This window comes from Ammospiza caudacuta, chromosome 2, assembly GCF_027887145.1.
Source record: "Ammospiza caudacuta isolate bAmmCau1 chromosome 2, bAmmCau1.pri, whole genome shotgun sequence".
NCBI lineage: Eukaryota > Metazoa > Chordata > Aves > Passeriformes > Passerellidae > Ammospiza > Ammospiza caudacuta.
The window spans coordinates 96,656,492-96,675,812 of NC_080594.1; the positions used below are offsets into that span (position 1 = coordinate 96,656,492).

Here is a 19,321-nt window from a genome sequence, read left to right on the forward strand (position 1 = left end):
GCAAAGTAATAGGGGAAATAATTTATAATGGGGTGGTGATTATTTCCTCCCCCTCAGCCCTTGATATAGTACAGCTGAACCTTCTGAAATGACTTACTTTATGTGACTCTCTTGCTTAGCAATCTGCGGTTGTTCCATGTGCCAAACAGCATTTCATGGCTAATTTGGAAGGGTAGGTGTCAGAAAAAACCCCATCAGGTCATGCAGTTCAGCTCTTAACAGGTTCATGTCTGCTTAGAAGTCTATTCAATTTTAATTTGAACTACCTAATGCAAAGGAATTTCACAAAAGCTGAGCTAACACAGACATTTGCTTATTAAATGAGTACAGTGGTGACTGAGCACTTGCTGTCTTTTACGTAGCACTTCCACATTTTCAGCAGTTGAGTGGCAGAATATTCATTTTTGTGAGCTGAGTAATGTGTTCTCCTTTGTGCTTTCTGACAGCTTGCATTGAATCAGCAGAGGTACAGATGACATGGTTACATCTGTTTCAATTTTTGAGTCTCATGAATTGATTTGTAAGAAGCAGAAGCTCTTTCAATATTACTTGCCAAGATTTTGCAGCTGTGAATATTGGAACTTGAACAATACATAACCCTTGCAGTCAGAGTCTCATGTTCTTCATGCATCACAGCTAAAAATCTCAGAGCTGAGTAAAAAAAAAGTGGGGTAGCAGTGATGACCTGGTGCTTGCCAATTTATGCAGTGTATGTGCTTAATGAGTTGCAGCATGAATGTAGCACAAGCACTTTATTGTTGGACTGTTTGGCTGGAATATTGAATGAAGGAAGGAACAGGCAGGCAAGCAGGGGAAGGATGCAGCAGATCAAGTGTTTCCTTGCAATGTCAAGGCGTCTTCAGGACATGCTTATGTCTGTTGTGTACAGCATAATAAGTGATAGCTCCATGTGATCTCAAAGTTCCAAGTGAGCCATCTCAGGTAGGAATGCAGCAATGGGACTGTTGTTACCTCACTGGTCTGTGGGGTCTGATCTACCCAGTGACATTAGCACAGGATTTTACAGTTTAAGGATGTAGAGTTTCTGTACTGTCTTGTTCACTGTAGGTACTCTGAATTTTACTGAAATTTAGTGTAGTATCACTGATGCAAAAAAAATATGATGGAAGTTTGTACTAACTCAAACAAAAGTATTGAAGTAAAAGCTTTATTTGTTAGTCCTTACAACACCATTCGTTTTCTAAGGCTGTTGTACAGAGGAAGACTGATACCTGGACTAAAGAAAGGAAATGGAACCCAGAAGGCATCCCTAAGGTCTCTTACTGGGTCTCAGTGGAATAGGTTGCCCTCACTTCTCTGAGTGTCCATGGGTGACATAGAGAAGTAAAATCCTATTAATTGTCTAGCCTAAAACTGCAGAAATTTGGACTTACAAACAATCTTTAGTTTGGACTGTTTACCCTGAGCTTACTTCGCAGTAAAATCAATTGGGAAGGCAGAGTAGAGGGAGAGGTGTTAGCAGTGTGTAAGTCCATGACTCCCTACAGGTTGCATGCAGAGAGGGATCCAGCAGCTCTCAAATGTTCAGTCTCTTTTATGTTTCCTTCTGTCTTGCAAAAAAATGAGCTCAGTTCCAGAAGGAGAAATCATGAGTCTGCAGGCTTTGGGGTGGTACAGACCTCCACATGCTCAGGAGTTATATTTTCCAGGCCTTGGAACATCCAGTACCTTGACTGGGTGTCCAGAAGTTCTGGACAAATAGCCAGTTGTTTTTCTTCTTGGCCTAACAGTTTAAGTAGGAAAATAAAAATGTTTCCAGGGAAACCTCAATGTATCTTAGCTCGAAGTTACTTGTTGTGCTCTTCCAGCTGTTTTACCCCTCAGGCAGGGCAGCCTGGAAGGTTGAAGATAGCCTTAAGAGAATTGACCATAGTTGCTTTAGAAGTTGCAAGTTTTTATGTATTTTAAGCCTTTAGGTAACCTCCTTGGCCAGCTGAAGCAGTCATTCCCTTAGTAAGTGATTTACAGGCCCTTTTACAGTTCCAGAATGGTCAAAAGGACCAAGTGAAAATCTGATCTGTAAAGCTCAGTTTTAACTTTCCTTAAGAATGGAGGAAGGACTATTTTTCTGTGTTGCAGGGTGCAGTGGTTCAAAGTGAAATCCTCAGGGGCAGAACTTCTGAGTGCAGGTGGTGTGAGCCGTGTTACACATTGCTGATGTGAGTCACCTATGGTGCACAGGGGGCATATTTCTCTGTGGCTGTCAAAATAATCTCGTTTTCTTCTCATTTGCACATGTTGTACATTCCTTCAGCAGTGGAAGACCCTCTTGTATATACTTGGGTGTCTTCTCCTTCCTTAGCCTATCTCGCAGCAGGTCATGAGAGCAAGTGCCCAGGGTTCAGTGGGAAATTCTGGTCTGAATGGCAGAACAACATGAAGAATGCTTGTGACAGCAGTGCAAATTAGCCAGTCAAAGTATGGGTTTATGTTAAACTCTTTAACTTTACAGATATATTTCAGCTTGTTAATTATTTCAACATTCATTCAGAGACCTCCATCATGATGCATTCTTCCTTCAAATATTTTTCAAAACAATTTTAGTTATTTTAGAACTTGGACTTTGTACCTCTACAGCTGACCTAGAAACATATTTCTCCAGCTGTTCTGATGTTTGCTTTGTTTTGCTTTGTTTTCTGGTCTAGCACACTGCTTCAGATTTGGCTCAAACCAAATAAAGAATTCTCAAACCATGATAAAGAATATTGGAAATTACAGCCATTTCAGCACTTCAAGGAACTGTTTGCCTCAGAAAGTACTCTTATACGGAAAATTTTATTTTTGTGGGGAGATGCAGAGGAGAAGCAGCAGGATAATTTTTTCTATCAGGAATTTTAAATAAATTAATGCTATTTTGATTTTACTCCCTTGTGCTCTTATCATCTCAGTTTGAGTTTTCTCCCTCCCTCCTTGACCGTGCTCTTCATACCCATCAATAATGTCCCTTTCCCCTTGTCTCTTCATTTTAACAAAATCCTGGACAAGGAACTAAGAAACAACATCAACCCAGTAATTCCACAAATTTTCCAATTCCTCTCGTCTTCTGACACTATAGCACCATGTCTGCTGGTTATCACTCAGTTTCCTCTGTCTGCATGTCATAACTTTTTCATTGCAGGATGCCTGTAATACTTCCTGGACAAATGAGCTCTCCAAGACTCCAGTGTTCTCATGTGTGCTCAGTCCTCAGCTGACCTCTGAGTAGCCAGCATATTTCTGGGAATTTTTGTCCTCGGCAAACAAGAGAAAAGTTTATTCTTAACTGCCATCCTGAAATCAAATGCTAAATTGGTTGTTAATTATGAGTTGCAATTTTGTCTGTCACTGTTTCACTGAAAATCCTTAAGTCTCTGTACTCTCCTTTTATGTGGGTTCTGAACATTGTTAATTTTATTTTCTTTTTGCAATCCTTTGAAAATGGCTGTGTTTTGAGTTTCTTATGCAGGTGCCATGTTTTTAGCTGTTGTCCAAACTTGTAAAACTTCTTCTTTTCAGTTTCACACTAACCTTTTATTCATCCAATATTCCCACAGTTTTTGACAGGATGAAGTGTTTCTGCTAGTTTCACATCAGGCCTTGAAAGGACAACTTTGGTTACTTCCTGCATGGAACCAGTGGCTTTGGATTTGCTTGATTTGCTGTTTCCAGGGATTGACATGCATACATTTTTCCCTCTCTCCCTACGTGTAGGTTTTGCATCTTTTATTCAGACAGTGTTCCTGTCGGTTTCAGTGGGAGTGCAAATATAGTTGAATGTATAATAGCTGCAATATTGATCTAGAATGTGGATACGTTTTCTGCCTCTAGATTTATCTGATTTAAATACATTTGGAACAATAGAGAGAGGGACAGCACAGATGTCCCATACAGCATTAAAAGAGAATCGAAAGGATAACACATATACAAATATAGTTTTGTGTTCAGCTTCTTGGGAAGATCCTGTATCTTGAAGCACCCTGTTTCTGAACCAACCTGAAATTCAAGTACAAGTGACAAACCTGGTCTCCAAAACCTGCTGTGTATTAGAAGAGTGGTGTTTGCTGTTCATACACTAGTTCACCAAACAGTGATATTTGTGGTTTTCAGAAATTTAGTTGCTGATTTGAGCTGTTAGATTTTCTTCTGGGACTTAGCAGCCTCTCTGGAGGAATGCAGGTAAGTTTTATTAGAGGTAAAGTGACCTTCCTGTTACCAGGAGAATAAATCTGCTATGAAGAGTGCTGTCCAGGAAAAAAGGTTTAACTAATATTTAAAGAGTGCTTTTGTGTTTTGCCACACTCAGCCCCTGCCAATTTATTATTGAACCTAGTATTTAAACTATTATTTAAATTTATTGAATATGAATATTTCTTTATTTATAATAATCCTTCTTTCAAGTACCAACATGAACTCTTTGCTGTCACATCTAGCTTCTTGCCACTTACCAGGTTCCTTGAGCACAGAAATGGGATATGTGAGTTACTTGAAGAAGGAGATCCAGTTGTGTAGTTGCTAATTAGTTTTTCTTCTTCTACAGGGAGAAAGAGGCTTGCCGGGACTACAGGGTGTGATTGGGTTTCCTGGAATGCAAGGACCTGAAGGTCCCCCTGGGCCACCAGGGCTTAAGGTAAGAACTTTAGCTTTAGTATTCAAAACAATCAGATTTCCCTAAATTGCTGTCTCAAGAAAAGATAAAGCTTTCTCTTTTACTTTTCAGGGTGATACTGGAGAACCAGGACTGCCAGGAACAAAGGGAACAAGAGTGAGTTCTCTTACTTTCTTGCAATTCTGATGTCTTTGGGTTTGGCTGCCTTCAATTGCAAGAGGAAGTCTCTGAGTTAATGAATGACATCCTCTTGAGCTGCACAATAATTTCAAAATTATCACTTTTACCTTTGATTTTCTCACTGCATTGGATAGCCATTACCTTTGTTAATTTGCATTGTTACCTGATGCTTATCACTGTGTCAACAGCACTGGTTTTAGTGTGCCTCTGATACCTTCTTGACATACCAAAAGGCTTTTTTCCAGCTTCAGAATGAACCAACCTTATTTCCTCTTTCAAAATTCTCCTTTATATTTGCCATCTACCCTTGAAGCACTCCAGCAGAGAAGCTGACACAGTCATGAGCACATATGAGCAAATTAAAGCCAGGGACAAAGATTTCTTAACTTTGATAGATGAGGCTCTGAATATCTGTGATCTTCCTGTTGTCATTTCTGTTAAATGGGGCACTTATATAGAACTTCTTTTAATATATTGTGTTGGCCAGGGCCATACCTGTTGGGGTTTTTTGGCGTGCCAAGCTCTTTCTGAGAATTTTCACATTTCCTACTGTCATGATGAAAGAGGATTCAAATGTCTTGGCCAATAATGATGCATACATTTTCAGCTATACCCTCTTGCTCACCAATTCTCAAAATGCCTTTTCAGTTTTGTTCTCCATTTGCCTGCAGTTGTTGCAGCAAATAGAATTTACTGAATTAGCTGCAGTTTATGAGGTGTTACAGAGAGGATATTCTGCTAAATCAAGAAATCCATATTTCAATCCATGATGTTCATGTTGACCTGGGGTATCCTGAGTGTTAATATAAATTGGCACCTCCTGGCAAATGTATTTGTTTGCTGCAGAGTAAGTAAAATGTATTTTAGCAATTATGAAGTTTGAAAGAAGCAAATGCACTCTGAGCTGAGGATTCCCATACATCTTTTCTGCTTCATAATACATGTTTTAGGAAATGCAGCATGGATAAGTAAGATAATAGTATGAAAATTATGTGCCAACTTAAATGCATGATTCATTACACTGAAAAGCTGTTCAAGGAGAAAGAATTATCTCAGCTGGTAGGATTTTTGATAGTAAGAATGAATTGATACACTCAAGAGTATGAAAGACAGAGAAGCTTCTCTATAGTGTGTTAACATTATCTTCTGCTATGAAGAGATGCCTACAGTAAATTTCATTTTGGGAACAATGTTTCTGAGAAGGGAACACCTGTGAATTCCTTTTTACCTCTACATGAGGCTCTGATCTAGTTCTTACTGCTTAAAAAGTTAAAGAAATATAAAAGGTTACTTTCAGTTGTTCATTACTAAGATGACATATTGAAGAGATTTTGAAGATTAGAGATATTTTGTCAAGAAAGTTTAAATGCTACTGATTTTTGCTGTCAGCAAATTGGGCTGCAGCTTGTTCTTGCTGTTTTGTGGATTTGTCCTTTCAGTTTGTGTTTTTCTCAATTGCAGGGCCCCCCAGGAGTATCAGGCTTCCCAGGAAACCCAGGCCTTCCTGTATGTATTAAATATATGTTTTTTACAAGGAATATCAAACTTTTAGTCTGGATCTGGTCTGGATTATTACTAATATTGCTAATCTCTTTCCTTTCTCTTCATGTAGGGCATTCCTGGACAAGATGGCCCTCCTGGTCCACCTGGCATTCCAGGATGTAATGGCACAAAGGTGACATTTGCATATGTTTATAACAGCATCTTTGTGTTGAAATTAAAAAACCCCTCAAGCATATGTTCCCTAAACAAAACCAATTTTTCTGTTCTCCTTAGGGTGAAAGAGGTCCAGTAGGTCCCCCAGGTTTACCAGGACTGACTGGAAGTATAGTAAGTAGATTCTTTCCTCCTTCCCTCACTTTTTTAAGGCTGACTCTTGATATGCAAATATATCTATAGAAAATGATATTGAGTTTAAGATGTGATATATACAATATTGAGGAGCAGTAACAACTATGTATGTTTTTTTCGCAGGGACCTCCAGGACCTCCTGGAATGAAGGTAAATTTTACTCTTGGAGTATTTCTATCCTGCTTCTAAGAATAAGAATTTGTGTGATCTCTACACCCCTTAAGACTAGCAGCAGTCTTTACTTAAGGACTGAAAAGTTGTATTGCCTTGTTTCACTTTGTACTCTGTTTTCCAAACCACTAAATAAAGACAGTTGGGTGACCTCCTCACTTTATAACAATTGGACATATGTGTTGTTCCATGCAGGTCTTAAAAGGGTAAATGTTATATGGATTACAACAGAAAAGAAGCAGTACATGTCATTAATTATGCATAAACACTACGGTGGCCACCCAGTTGGGTATAAAATTTAGATAGGTTTTATAATTCAAACATTTGGTTTTATATTGACATTTGATGTATCTAAAAAGTTTCACATGGATGATGTTTGTGGAAGAAGGTCCTACATATACCGACAACATGAGAATCATCCAACACATACTAGACTCATTTTTCATATAGACAAAAAATCAGACTAGCTAAGTAAGTATCTGAGTGCATTTTGTGAACTGGAGAATGAAGCATTGAATGACACTCAAGAGCCTTTTGTCTTTTAAATGAACAGATATTATCTGGAACTGTAAGCTAAATATAAGTCTAAAAGTAATCTCAAATTTGTAATGACATGACAACCCAAGTTATTAAAACGTCCATTTCTCATACTCTCACATGGAAAGAACGGATTCATTATAGAAACTGAAGTACTCAGATGCTTCTTCCCTAGACATTTATGCATAGGTACAGAACTGAAATAAAATCACTTACCATATTGTAACTTTGTACAAAAACACAGGAGAAATATGATTTTTACTCTCAAAAGAAGGAACATAAAGAAATGGATGGCAATCAGAATAATTTTCTAAAGAAAGACTTTCTAAAGTGTATTCCTTTCCTGAAGAAAAAGAACACGTAAATGGCCTTTATGTCAAAATTAGGTGTAAGCATGAAGATCTCAGTGGGGGAAGGAGATTGTGAGGTTACCACTCCTCTCAGTAGCCAGGCCATATGATCCAATTGTGTGGTGACACTGTAGTAGTGATAGATTTCATGGAAAAATCATTCTGACTACCCATTACAATACAGGAAATGAGGTATGAAGGTAGTTTTGGTACTGAAATCTCTTCAGGATGCTTTAGAGTACATTTGGCAATTAAGGTCTTAACTTTTAATATCTCTATGAGCTGAATTCTAGCTGAATTAAAAGAAATAAGGTGATTTTTTTAAAGTCAGCTTTCCAAACGATTCCAAAGTATGCATAGCTACAGCTCTCTTCTCCTGGTGAGTTTGAATGTATTTGAATTTATGCTCAAGACTTACTTTTTCCATTCTTATTATAGGGAGATCCAGGTGAAGTGATTGGTCTTATACCTCCTGGTGTGCTAAAAGGTGAAAAAGGGTTTCCTGGCCAACCTGGACTGCCTGTAAGTAAAAATGATGTTGGTATAGCAGTGAATTTCAACTAAAATTGTATCAGTATCATGAAATTACCATATAAGTATCACTTTCTTATGATATCATTTGAATTTTTCGTAGGGCCCACCTGGAGCTTCAGGTTTTCAGGGACCAATGGGACCGATGGGCCCTCCAGGAGACCCAGTAAGTTTCCTTTCATGGTCATTTGCACTTCACTTAGAGATCGTTATTGCAGGAACGTTCTGGAAATTGTGTGTAGCAGATCTTGGTTGGGATTTGGGAAGGATAAGGTGTGATTCCAGACTTCATGTTCAGCCTTCTAAACTCTACCATGGCAGAAATTACTGGGCAACATGGCTCTTCAGTAGCAGCTGCTCCTACAGTCCTCTTCTCTTCTTGCACTCTCGGAGGGTATTTTTGTGGGGGAGAGACTGTAACTCTGCTTGGTCGTCCTTTCCTCTCTTCCCTCGTTTAATTTATAGAAAATAAACTACATACCAAGCATCCAGATCAAAATCCAAACTTTTGCTGAGGTTGTTCTTGTGGGTAGCAGCACTGAGCATTACTGTGGAAGCACATTATCATCTATCTGTTATTATAATAATTAATGAGATATCTCAGATTCACTTTGTTACTCTTTTTTTATTCTAAGTTGTGAATTATGCTCAACAACAGCAAAATGAAATTACTGGGTTTAATGAAAAGATCTGCCTTTTTGCTGTTTTCATAGCATAAGACATTATTCCACTTAGTGTACTCATTATTCCACTTTAGTTTACTAAAATGTATTGTCTTGTAGGGTCCCCCAGGGCCACCAGGACTTCCAGGAGAGAAGGTAAGACTCTTTAATACAAATATTAAGTCCATTTGTTTATTTATTTTGCATACCAGATCTGCAAAACTCTGAAAACTAATGTCCTAAATGTGTGGGTTTTTTTTATACTTAGGGACCTATTTCTGTGTCTTAATGAACATCATAAAGAGAGATTTTTTACCCTTTTTTTTTTCAAATTGGTCTAGCCCTGTTATCTCACTTAATCAAATCAGTAGTAATTACAGCATTCTCTGCTTATTCAAATTAATTTTAAAGTGTCAACATTTTCACTAAGTGTTGGGTAAAAGAGCATATTGACCATAAAATTATTTGATGAATTTCAATCTGATTTTTCACCAGTTGATGTGACACAGGGCTTAAAAAACAGCAGGGGAGTTAAGACATGATTATTTATTTATTTCACACATGCATTTAAAATATATATTCTGTCTTTTATATTCTCCCTTAGCATCTGACCTCAGTACCTGGCAAAATAATGGAACAGTTTATATTAAGCGCCATCACGCAAAATTTACAAGATGGCCAGGGTATCAGACCCAGCCAGCACGGATTTAGGAGGGGTAGGTCATGTTTGACCAACCTGGTCACCTTTTATGACCAGGTAACCCGGCTAGTGTATGCAGGGAAGGCTGTAGATGTTGTTTACTTGGATTTCAGCAAGGCCTTTGACACTGTCTCCCACAGCATACTCCTAGACAAACTCGCAGGCCATGGCTTGGACAGGAGCACTCTTTGCTGGGTTCAGAACTGGCTGCATGGCCGGGCCCAGAGAGTGGTGGTGAATGGTGCTGCATCCAGCTGGGGCCAGTCACCAGTGGTGTCCCTCAGGGGTCTGTGCTGGGGCCAGTTCTGTTTAATATTTTTATTGATGACATGGATGAGGGTTTAGAGTCCTTTATTAGCAAATTTGCAGACGACACTAAGCTGGGAATGTGTGTTGATCTGTTAGAGGGACAGAGGGCTTTGCAGAGGGACTTGGAACGGTTGGATGGATGGGCAGAATCCAATGGGATGAAGTTCAATAAGTCCAAGTGCCAAGTCCTGCACTTTGGCCACAATAACCCTCTGCAATGATACAAGCTGGGGACGGTGTGGCTGGACAGTGCTCAGGTGGAAAGGGACCTGGGGGTGCTGGTTGACAGTCGGCTGAACATGAGCCAGCAGTGTGCCCAGGTGGCCAAGAAGGCCAATGGCATCCTGGCCAGTATCAGGAACGGTGTGGCCAGCAGGAGCAGGGAGGTCATTCTTCCCCTGTACTCGGCACTGGTGAGGCCTCACCTGGAGTATTGCGTCCAGTTCTGGGTCCCTCACTTTAGGAGGGACGTTGAGATGCTTGAGCGTGTCCAAAGGAGGGCAACGAGGCTGGTGAGGGGCTTGGAACACAAGCCATATGAAGAACGACTGAGGGAGCTGGGGGTGTTCAGCCTGGAGAAAAGGAGACTCAGGGGTGACCTTATCACTCTCTTCAACTTCCTGAAGGGTGGCTGTGGTGAGCTGGGGGTCGGTCTCTTTCTCCGGGCAACAACAGACAGAACAAGAGGACACAGTCTCAAGCTGCACCAAGGGAGATACAGGCTAGAATTAAGGAGGAAGTATTTTACAGAAAGAGTGGTCAAATACTGGAATCATCTACCCAGGGAGGTGGTGGAGTCACCATCCCTCAAAGAGTTTAAAAAAAGACTGGATGTGGCACTTGGTGCCATGATCTAGTTGAGGTGTTAGAACATGGGTTGAACTCGATGATCTTAAAGGTCTCTTCCAACCTAGAATTTCTGTGATTCTGTGATTCTGTGATTTGACAAGTACATAATACCTTCATATGTTCATCTGTATGTATGTATGCACTGCAAAAAAAAAAAAAATTGACTAAGTGTGTGTAATTTACATTTTCAGGGCTACATGGGCTTGGGCTTTCAGGGTCCCAAAGGTGAAAAGGTAGGTCTCTAGTAAACTTCTAGAGAACAACTGTCAGAAATATTCTTGATACTTAGTTTTAAATGAAGAAAACTCATGAAATCAATCAATGGAGAAAATCAATGCCGCGATTTTTGGAAGACGTGAGTAAATCTGTAACTTACACCTAAATGAAAAGTCATGAGCAGCAACATTTTTTAATGTTGATGTTATACCTGACGTTAATTTAGGTCGCCATCCTGTTTTCCAACTGTGCCTGGAAAGCTGCTTTAATTTGCAGTGGGCAGATCTTGAAACATTTATTCTGTATATTAGGACTCACCATGAGATTTTTAAAAAATCAATTTAGCTCTAAGGGATGAGATTTAATGTACTGTTCAGGATGATCAGAATTAATTGTCGTAGGACTCTAAAGCCTGTCTGCCTTATTTTGTTTTAGTCATGCACACATTTGAAGCAGATCTTTCAGTTGTCCCCTTTTATTGTGTTTTGACACAACCAGGAAGAGGTTTCAGAGCGCATAGAGTGGTTTACTTTTGAGTGAATCTAAGCCAAGAGATGTGCTCCAGGATCCCATTTATTCTCTTAATCAGCATCAAATGGGAGGTAATACATGTCAGCTTTAATCTGTCACCTCTCACTCTGAGAGGTCTAGGCTAAAGTGCCTTATGTTGTGTTTGTGGGAGCCAAGAACTGCATGCATTCAAGGGCTATTCAGTAAATTCATAATGTGTCTGAGCACTTCTCCAGAAGCTTTTCATGAGTGTCATTGACAGAGGGCTTTTGCAGTGTAAGTAAATTATATTACTTAGGTAGGATGTTTTTGTTTTTTGTTTGTTTTTTTTTTAAACCACCACCTTATTGATAGATTTTGAGTCAATATTCCTAATGGATAGATTTTTTGTGACATGACACATAGTTGAAATTAATTTGTTATCATGAAATTTATTGAAAAATGTTGGAAAAGGTGACATAGAAGTGTGTGGAGATTTCCTGGACTCGACAGGTTTGTCTTTAGCAAAAGATAAGTGGTATTGCTGTGCATTACTGCTTGACAGAAATTTATGGAGTCTGTTCAGAGGTGTTTTACTGTTAAAGATAGACCTTTTGCACTATAGAAGGAGGTGATGCTCAGACCCTGTAATGAACACATGCAGACTAAAAAAGTCATCCACAGTTATCATCTTGAAGTTGGCCTTTATGGACTTCCATAAAACTTTTGGAGCACTGTAAACTTGGGTAACTTTTTCCTTTAGCCATTGGCATTCTGTACCTGACCTCTTTCCTCCTAATTTCCTTCCTCCTGAAGGAGGCACTATAAAACTTAGGTGCCATTGTTGTAATTATTTGCATAAGTTTGTATTGGGTTAATCAGTCTTGATCTTAAGAGTAGATTCGGAGGTCTTTCTTCAGGGCAGTCTCTGTTGGTAACCAGTTACACAGTAGTGACTTCTGTAACCCTTTGTCTTGCTGATTTTGTTGAAAAAAGAATTTTTAAAGAAACCATCTAGCTATATTTTTTAAAAGCAAGTGCTAGTTCTCTTTAATGTTACTGATCTTAGGCATACTTGATCTCAGTGTCATTCTGTTTTCAATGGACAATTCTGGATTTGCTATTGACAGGGAGAACAAGGGGTAAGGGGCCCCCCAGGACCCCCAGGACCAGCACCTCATGTGAAAGAAAAAGGGAGTGAAATCATAAAGGGAGAAAAGGTGAGATACTAAATGATTAAACTTCTTGTACTTCTCATTAAAGTATAATCTATAGGAATTAGCAAATAGAAGTGACACAGGAAAAAGAAAATACAAAGTCACCTAGAGCAAAGTTTTCAAAAATTTCTGCCTGCTTTACTTTATGGAGGAGTTTTAATTTTCATTCTAGAAGTCTCTCTAAAAAATACACAATAGATGGTAAATGCATCAATAATTGCATAAATAGGTAAGCAGCAAATGACTTTCTGAGGAAGGAGGATTGGTGAGGATAGGATATTGTAAAATATTCAGAAGATTTGAATTAAGTAGCATATACTCAACTTTTCATACACACATTTGTGAAATCTTAGTGCTAATTAATGTTTCAATTACTGAATTAAGCAGTCAAAGCAATATATACTAGTAAAAAAAACTAGCTTAATGGATTCACATTTGACCTTTGTCTAAATTCTTGCATATCATACTATTAGGCATAGCTCTTGAAGTGGAGAACAGGATTAAATGTGCTTTTGCTGAAATGAAGAATTATTTACAACCTAAATGAATAATGTTTAAGTTTTTGTTTACTAATTTACATTTTTTTTATAATTTCATTAGGGTGATCCAGGTGAAAAGGGTGAACAGGGAATCCCAGTGAGTATTGAGTTATTTTTTTTACTACAATAAAAATTGTAAAGACTCTGATAATACCACTGAATATCTTTATACCTATTAGTTAAAAGCAAATTTGGTTTGGAATTTGGTAGTATTTTTAATCTCGTGACTATTTATTTTCCAGGGATTGCCAGGTTCAGGTTTCAAAGGAGACAAGGGTGAACCTGGGCAGCCTGGTCCACGTGTAAGTATACTCAATTTTATCAATATCATAATTGCAGTTAGTGTATGTTTCCGTTAGCTAACTAAACTTAGTAACCATTAGTTAAACAGCAAATTTGCTATATTTCAAACAAGCAAGTTTTGCTGTAGGACAGGTGTACAATCAAGGTAGTAGTAGCATACAGTAATGTTAGTATGTAATATTTCAGTTAACTAAGGACATTTAATAGTGGCTTGCAGTGCTGAAGGTGAAGGCAGAACTCACATTAAACCCAATTGAAGAAAGATGAAGTCAGCAGCCCCACATTGGGCGCAACAGAAGTCATTCCAGAGCAGAAGAAAATGCAAAGAAAAATAACCACTCTGTAGGAGTGCTAAATGGAACATGTTGAATTTATTTCAAATACTCTCATGTGCAGTTGACAAAATAAGCCTGCTTAGCCTCGGGGTAGAGATTTGTACAAAGAAAATGAAAGGAGCAAAAAATTCAGGTGACAGAAATCCTTTTGCTTGCTGGTTTCTAGCCTGGTTGTGGATGCTTGAGGATATAAGGTCTGTTACGTTTGTCTGATCTGACCCATATCATAGTCTCATCCATAGAACTTGCCCATGAGTCATGCTGTATCTTTCATAGCTGAGCAGGTAGCAAAACTGGACTTTTTTTTACATTCAAATGTATCTAAAGTATTCTAAGTAATTCTATGTTTCTTGAGGTGTGGGTCTTGATAAATGATTAGGCCCAGCACACCTATAGGCATTCACTTGTACTTCCATCTGAAAAAGAAAACTCTCCCTTTCTACTGTGTTTCAAAGTCAGATGTCCTATTAACTTTTCAGTAAAGTTATGTGTTGGGATTATTTTTCTATCATATATGTATTTTTACTCTTATTGTAAATGCAAGCTTGAACCTGGAGGAATGGAGATATGTTGGCTTAGAGCTTTTTGACGAAACCAGAGCATCTGAATTTATCAAAAGTACAATTTTCAGTATCTGAAGAGCTCCCTCAACTAAGTTTCTCAGATATTTTATATATAGTTTTTCAGGAAATCATATCTACTTCTGAAATTAAGCTAAGCCTGAAAGATGATCAGATGTTACAATCTGATATTCTAGTTCAAACTAAACAATATAATTAATTCTGATTACAGAGTGTATTTGAAGACTCTCTTGACTTTGCAGATCAAAGTTTTAATTAATCGTTAAAAACTACTTGTAACCCTTCATTATAAGAGACCATAGCTGCACACCTCAATGGGGGTAGCCTGTTCTCATTTGTGCTATCATTTATGTCCTTCAATTGCATTAAGACAATATCTTTATACCTAAACTGATGGGATTATTTTTAGACTGAATTATATGCACTGTTACTTTGTATATTAAGTGCCTACATTTCCTTGGGTTTATGGGACAAATTCGTATTGCTTATGCTACACATACAATCTAAGCACTGGGACACCAAATGAGAAGCAGCCACCAGAGGGTCAGGCTACAAGCTGATGTCCCAGTCCTTTTATGGTGCAGAGGAAAGAAAAATGCTGAAAAGTAGGTTTAATTTATCACATAGTTGTTGACTGCTTCAAGGGAATCTTATCCCCTCTGTGGGTTGACCCAGTGGGCTAATAGTTGTAATTTTACTCTGGAGGAAGGAATTTTGAATTTCTAGTGTATCATCTTCCTTATGATTTGAATTTCAGTTTGAGGGAAGAGAATTTACCACTACATGACCACACAGTCTGATAGAGGGCCACTCTCCAACCCTTCTGCTGAAACTGAACCACTAAATATCCATGCAAAAATGTCTTGTGAAGTTGAAGAGCCTATATATAGAAAGTCATTGTTGTGAAGGAAAAAGATGGATCTGGTTCCAGTTTCTTGTGCTGTAGATATATTTTGTCTAGAAGATTGTGTGACAGGGAAATCTGTGTTATTTCTGAATCTGGGAATGGATTTGCAGGATTTTATTTAACTTGGCATCTTGGAGGATGTGGGGTAATACAAGCACTAGGCATAGTCACCATTTGTACCCTCTGCTCTTTTAGCTGAATTAGCACACTTTGATTAATGCATTGCAATAGTGATAATTTTGTTCTAGTATTCCACCCACTGTGTTCAGAAATTGAATGTATGTGGGTTGTCTGTTAAAACAAAGTGGAACTTGGTGTTTTACAGGGCAAGCCTGGAAAAGATGGTGATCCAGGACTGAAAGGAGAACCTGTATGTATTTTACTCATTTTCCAGTACTGCTTCTTACATTCAAAACAAACAACTGTCTGTGTATTATAGATAGTTGATATTTTCTAGCCTTCTGAATTTTTTATTTGAAGTAGTTGCTTTCTGTGATTTGTGACTTTTAAAATTTTTAAACTTTGCTGCTGCTACAGCTAAGATCCACCTATATTTGTCTCTTCTGGTTTCACTGCCTTCTCCACACAGGGTTTGCCTGGAGGGTTTGGGATTCCAGGACGACCTGGGGAGCCTGGCACAAAGGTGAGTAGTAGGAGCTTTTGCTTCCCTTCACACAGATTGAGCTAACAGCTTTTGTGGTGTGTTCATTGATTGCATTAAGGCAGTGAATGCACATCAAGCAATATTAATTGAATGTTGCTTAGCTGTATGTTATCATTCAGAGACAGTGAAAAGTAAAAATGAAGATGTCCCCAATTTAGATCTCTTATCTGTGTTGTTTAATGCAGGCTTTATTTTCACAAGCTCTTTGTCCAGCCAGCATAGGTGTAAGTGTACTTCCCTAAAACCTCCAGTTTCTCTTCAAATAGTGCAAACCAGTACAGGCTTGCAAACTAATTACTACTGCTGGCTATTACAGCATTCCAGGTACTCACCATGTGGGTGTTGTTTAAATCTGTATCAAAGTATTCATTTGTTGAGGAAATCTGAATTTGTTGGCAAAAAAATCTGATCTGGATTTAAGACATAAATTTTATTTTGATTTAGGGTGACAAAGGGGACCGAGGTCTTCCAGGACCTCCAGGAAGAGTAAGTAAAATAAATTTTTATTTATTTTTAAACTTAAAATAAAATAAAAATAAATTTTGTGAAAGTCAGAGTGCTCAAACAATGAAGAAAAAAAGAGTTACTATGAATACTCTGATCTTGTTCTCTTCAGTCATGTCCATATTTTTCCTTAATGGAAGCAAAAGTTGGGTGCAGTTCTTTAAAGTACATCTGAATTTTGGGAAAGGAACCCTTTTCAAGTGTTTTGGACTGTGAATATTATAAGAATTGGTATTCAATACACAGTAGCCAAAAGACAGTTCAAAAGAGTAAATCTGCCAGTTTTAGGGCTGTGGTTTAACCCAGTGGGAGCTAAGCACCAGACAGATGCTCACACACTCACTGTCCCTCCTCAGCATGGGATGGGAAGGAGAATAGGCAAAAGGTAAAATTCATTGGATAAGAACAAGTTATTAATAAAAATAAAGTTAGTAGTAGTAATAGTAGTAGTAGTAATCATGAAGGAATGGGAGATAGCAAGAAGAGACAGAGAGGAATAAAACCTGAGGAAGACAAGTGATGCACAGTGCAATTGCTCACCACTTGCTGACTAATGTCCACTGAGTCCCTGAGCAGAAATTGGCTCTTATACATAAGAAGTAACCAAGGGAACAATTTTTTAACACTTCAATTAAAAAATAGGGTTAGTCAGGATCAAATAGATTATTGGTGGCGCTGCTTCCCAGCTATGGCAACAAATGCCCAACATCTGCTAATTTGGTTTGGAAAATTGTGCATATCTCCTGAATACGGTATTGTAAATATTAGCATCCTATATATTCAGCTCAGATCAATGTTAGCAAAAATTGGCTAGATAATATTTTAAAAGGTAATGCAAACCTAATGCATCAGTTCTTAGACCATGTTAAGGTTTTCTGGCATCATTCTTTGTGAGGAAGATGCTATAAAAGCTCTCCACTTAATCCTTACATTGATATGAAAGTATTTGAGTAGAATAGGAAATACTTATTTTCTCTGGTAATTCCTCAGCAGCTGCAATCGTCACTTGCTGAAATGGCAAGTATAATCAAAACTGCTGAAAATTGTCAGTAAAACTAAGATGGCCTCTGTACCATCAGATGAAGATGGGGGAGATATGATGGCTCAGTTGCATGTTTCTAGTCTTTGTCTTGTGATTTAGATGATAGATGCTGGACCAATAGATACCTTTGGTCAAAAAGGAGACCCTGGAGTTTCAGGTTTGCCTGGACTGAAAGGTCAAAAAGGTGAAAAAGGTATGTATTTTGTCTTGTATTTTTAATTGAGTTAGACTTCTAATTTTCTCACTAAAGGAAATTAAAATTGTGCTGTCTGTGCTCAGGAGCTTTGTATGACAATGTAATGTTCCAGTTATTTAATTGTTTTCAGGTTATTCTATTTTCCAGTAGCTTGTAAGACACTTCTGGTTCTCAACGTAGCTAAGACTGTCTTTCAGTTGTAGATGTAAAAACGATAATCTGGGATCAGTTTTTATGGCAGCTAAATAATTCAGTGAGATTATATAAGAAGTATGGAAATCAACATGAATATAAGAAGTTAATTAATGCAGAAAATCTTGAGACTCCTTTGTAAAACTCAGTTGCTAATTTTTATCCTAAGATTGGCTTGCTTTTTTAAAAATGTCTTTAGTAAAGAGAAAAAATCAAGCATTTCCCTTCCCATTTTCCCCATTACAGATCTTAGCCAATTCAAGAAAAATTTCTGGGGAATTTGGCACACAGCAGGACCTTTTCTCTGAATGTATTTCTTGAAGATATATAGAGATTATTTAACTTCAGATTTGATTTTGAATGTGAATATGCATGAATATGAATTTCAATTATATCTCCTAAAAGTTCACTTTCACCTGCATTACAGAATTCATTATCTAATTGAAACCTTCTCTTTCTAAAGGCTTCCCTGGTGCACAAGGAATCCCAGGACCTCCAGGTATGAAATTATAACTACTGATTTTTTCACATTTGTCATGTGCTCTTGAGTGAAGAGTCCTGAGGGATATTCTCCTTAGCTCCTTTCAGTTACTGCCTGACTTTCTGAACACCCAAGCACTGACCTCCCCAGGGTCTAATCATCCCTGCAGGCCCTTCCTCTAGATTGCTTTTCTCAGGTCTCTGGTGTGATCCAGCCTTGTTCTTTCTGTTCTGCTCTGATAACTTCCTGCTGAAATTGGAAATGTAGAGTCCATCAGAGACATCCCAGAGAGTGTGACCCCATGGGGCAAGCAGAGTTGTTAGCTGGGAATGTGTGTGCGTGTGTGCACATACACCTGAGTGTGTGTGCTCATATCTTTGTCTGGCTATCACTTCAGCTCTCTATGTGTTTGTGTGAGTATAATAAAACAAGGTTTGTAGAAAGAAATAATACTGACTTGATCAAAGTCATTCCTGAAGGCATTCTGCTTTTTTGACTGTGTCACTTGGTCTATATAAAAGTTATTTCTTTTGCCTACAAATTTTGCCTTTTTCAGAGCCTTAATATCTTCCCATTCATGGTAACACTGCTTTTATGCATACAAGTACATGTACATGTGTTTGACCTAGACCATGACACTTGCTTCTTAAAAATTAGGCAAATCATCTCTGGAGACCTGACACTTCACACATCCTGCACTGATACTACCATTACCTTCCTTGCTTTCTTTTTCTATCTTGGCAGTGAGCTAAATATGAAATTAATGTGAGTCAGGGTCAGATAGTTTCCAGGAAATTTTTCACAGGTCAGGGAGAAGATGCTATACACCACAGGCTGTAATGATAGCTCTTGTTCTGTAATTACCCTACAGAGATTGAGCTTTGTGTGACTTCTGTATCTTCCTGCAGT

The 19,321-nt window shown here is 38.2% G+C and overlaps 1 protein-coding gene across 1 annotated transcript in view; it reads left to right on the plus strand.

Annotated features, from left to right (window-relative positions):
• Positions 1-19,321, plus strand: part of COL4A1 (collagen type IV alpha 1 chain) — a 120,704-nt gene that overhangs the window by 61,493 nt on the left and 39,890 nt on the right. The window contains exons 3-20 of the mRNA XM_058823186.1: positions 4,538-4,627; positions 4,718-4,762; positions 6,248-6,292; positions 6,399-6,461; positions 6,563-6,616; positions 6,761-6,787; positions 8,134-8,217; positions 8,330-8,392; positions 9,009-9,044; positions 10,938-10,979; positions 12,582-12,671; positions 13,269-13,304; positions 13,450-13,509; positions 15,659-15,703; positions 15,923-15,976; positions 16,442-16,483; positions 17,643-17,736; positions 18,395-18,430. Coding sequence (XP_058679169.1) covers positions 4,538-4,627; positions 4,718-4,762; positions 6,248-6,292; positions 6,399-6,461; positions 6,563-6,616; positions 6,761-6,787; positions 8,134-8,217; positions 8,330-8,392; positions 9,009-9,044; positions 10,938-10,979; positions 12,582-12,671; positions 13,269-13,304; positions 13,450-13,509; positions 15,659-15,703; positions 15,923-15,976; positions 16,442-16,483; positions 17,643-17,736; positions 18,395-18,430 — 1,006 coding nt within the window. The remainder of the gene's footprint in view (positions 1-4,537; positions 4,628-4,717; positions 4,763-6,247; positions 6,293-6,398; positions 6,462-6,562; positions 6,617-6,760; positions 6,788-8,133; positions 8,218-8,329; positions 8,393-9,008; positions 9,045-10,937; positions 10,980-12,581; positions 12,672-13,268; positions 13,305-13,449; positions 13,510-15,658; positions 15,704-15,922; positions 15,977-16,441; positions 16,484-17,642; positions 17,737-18,394; positions 18,431-19,321) is intronic.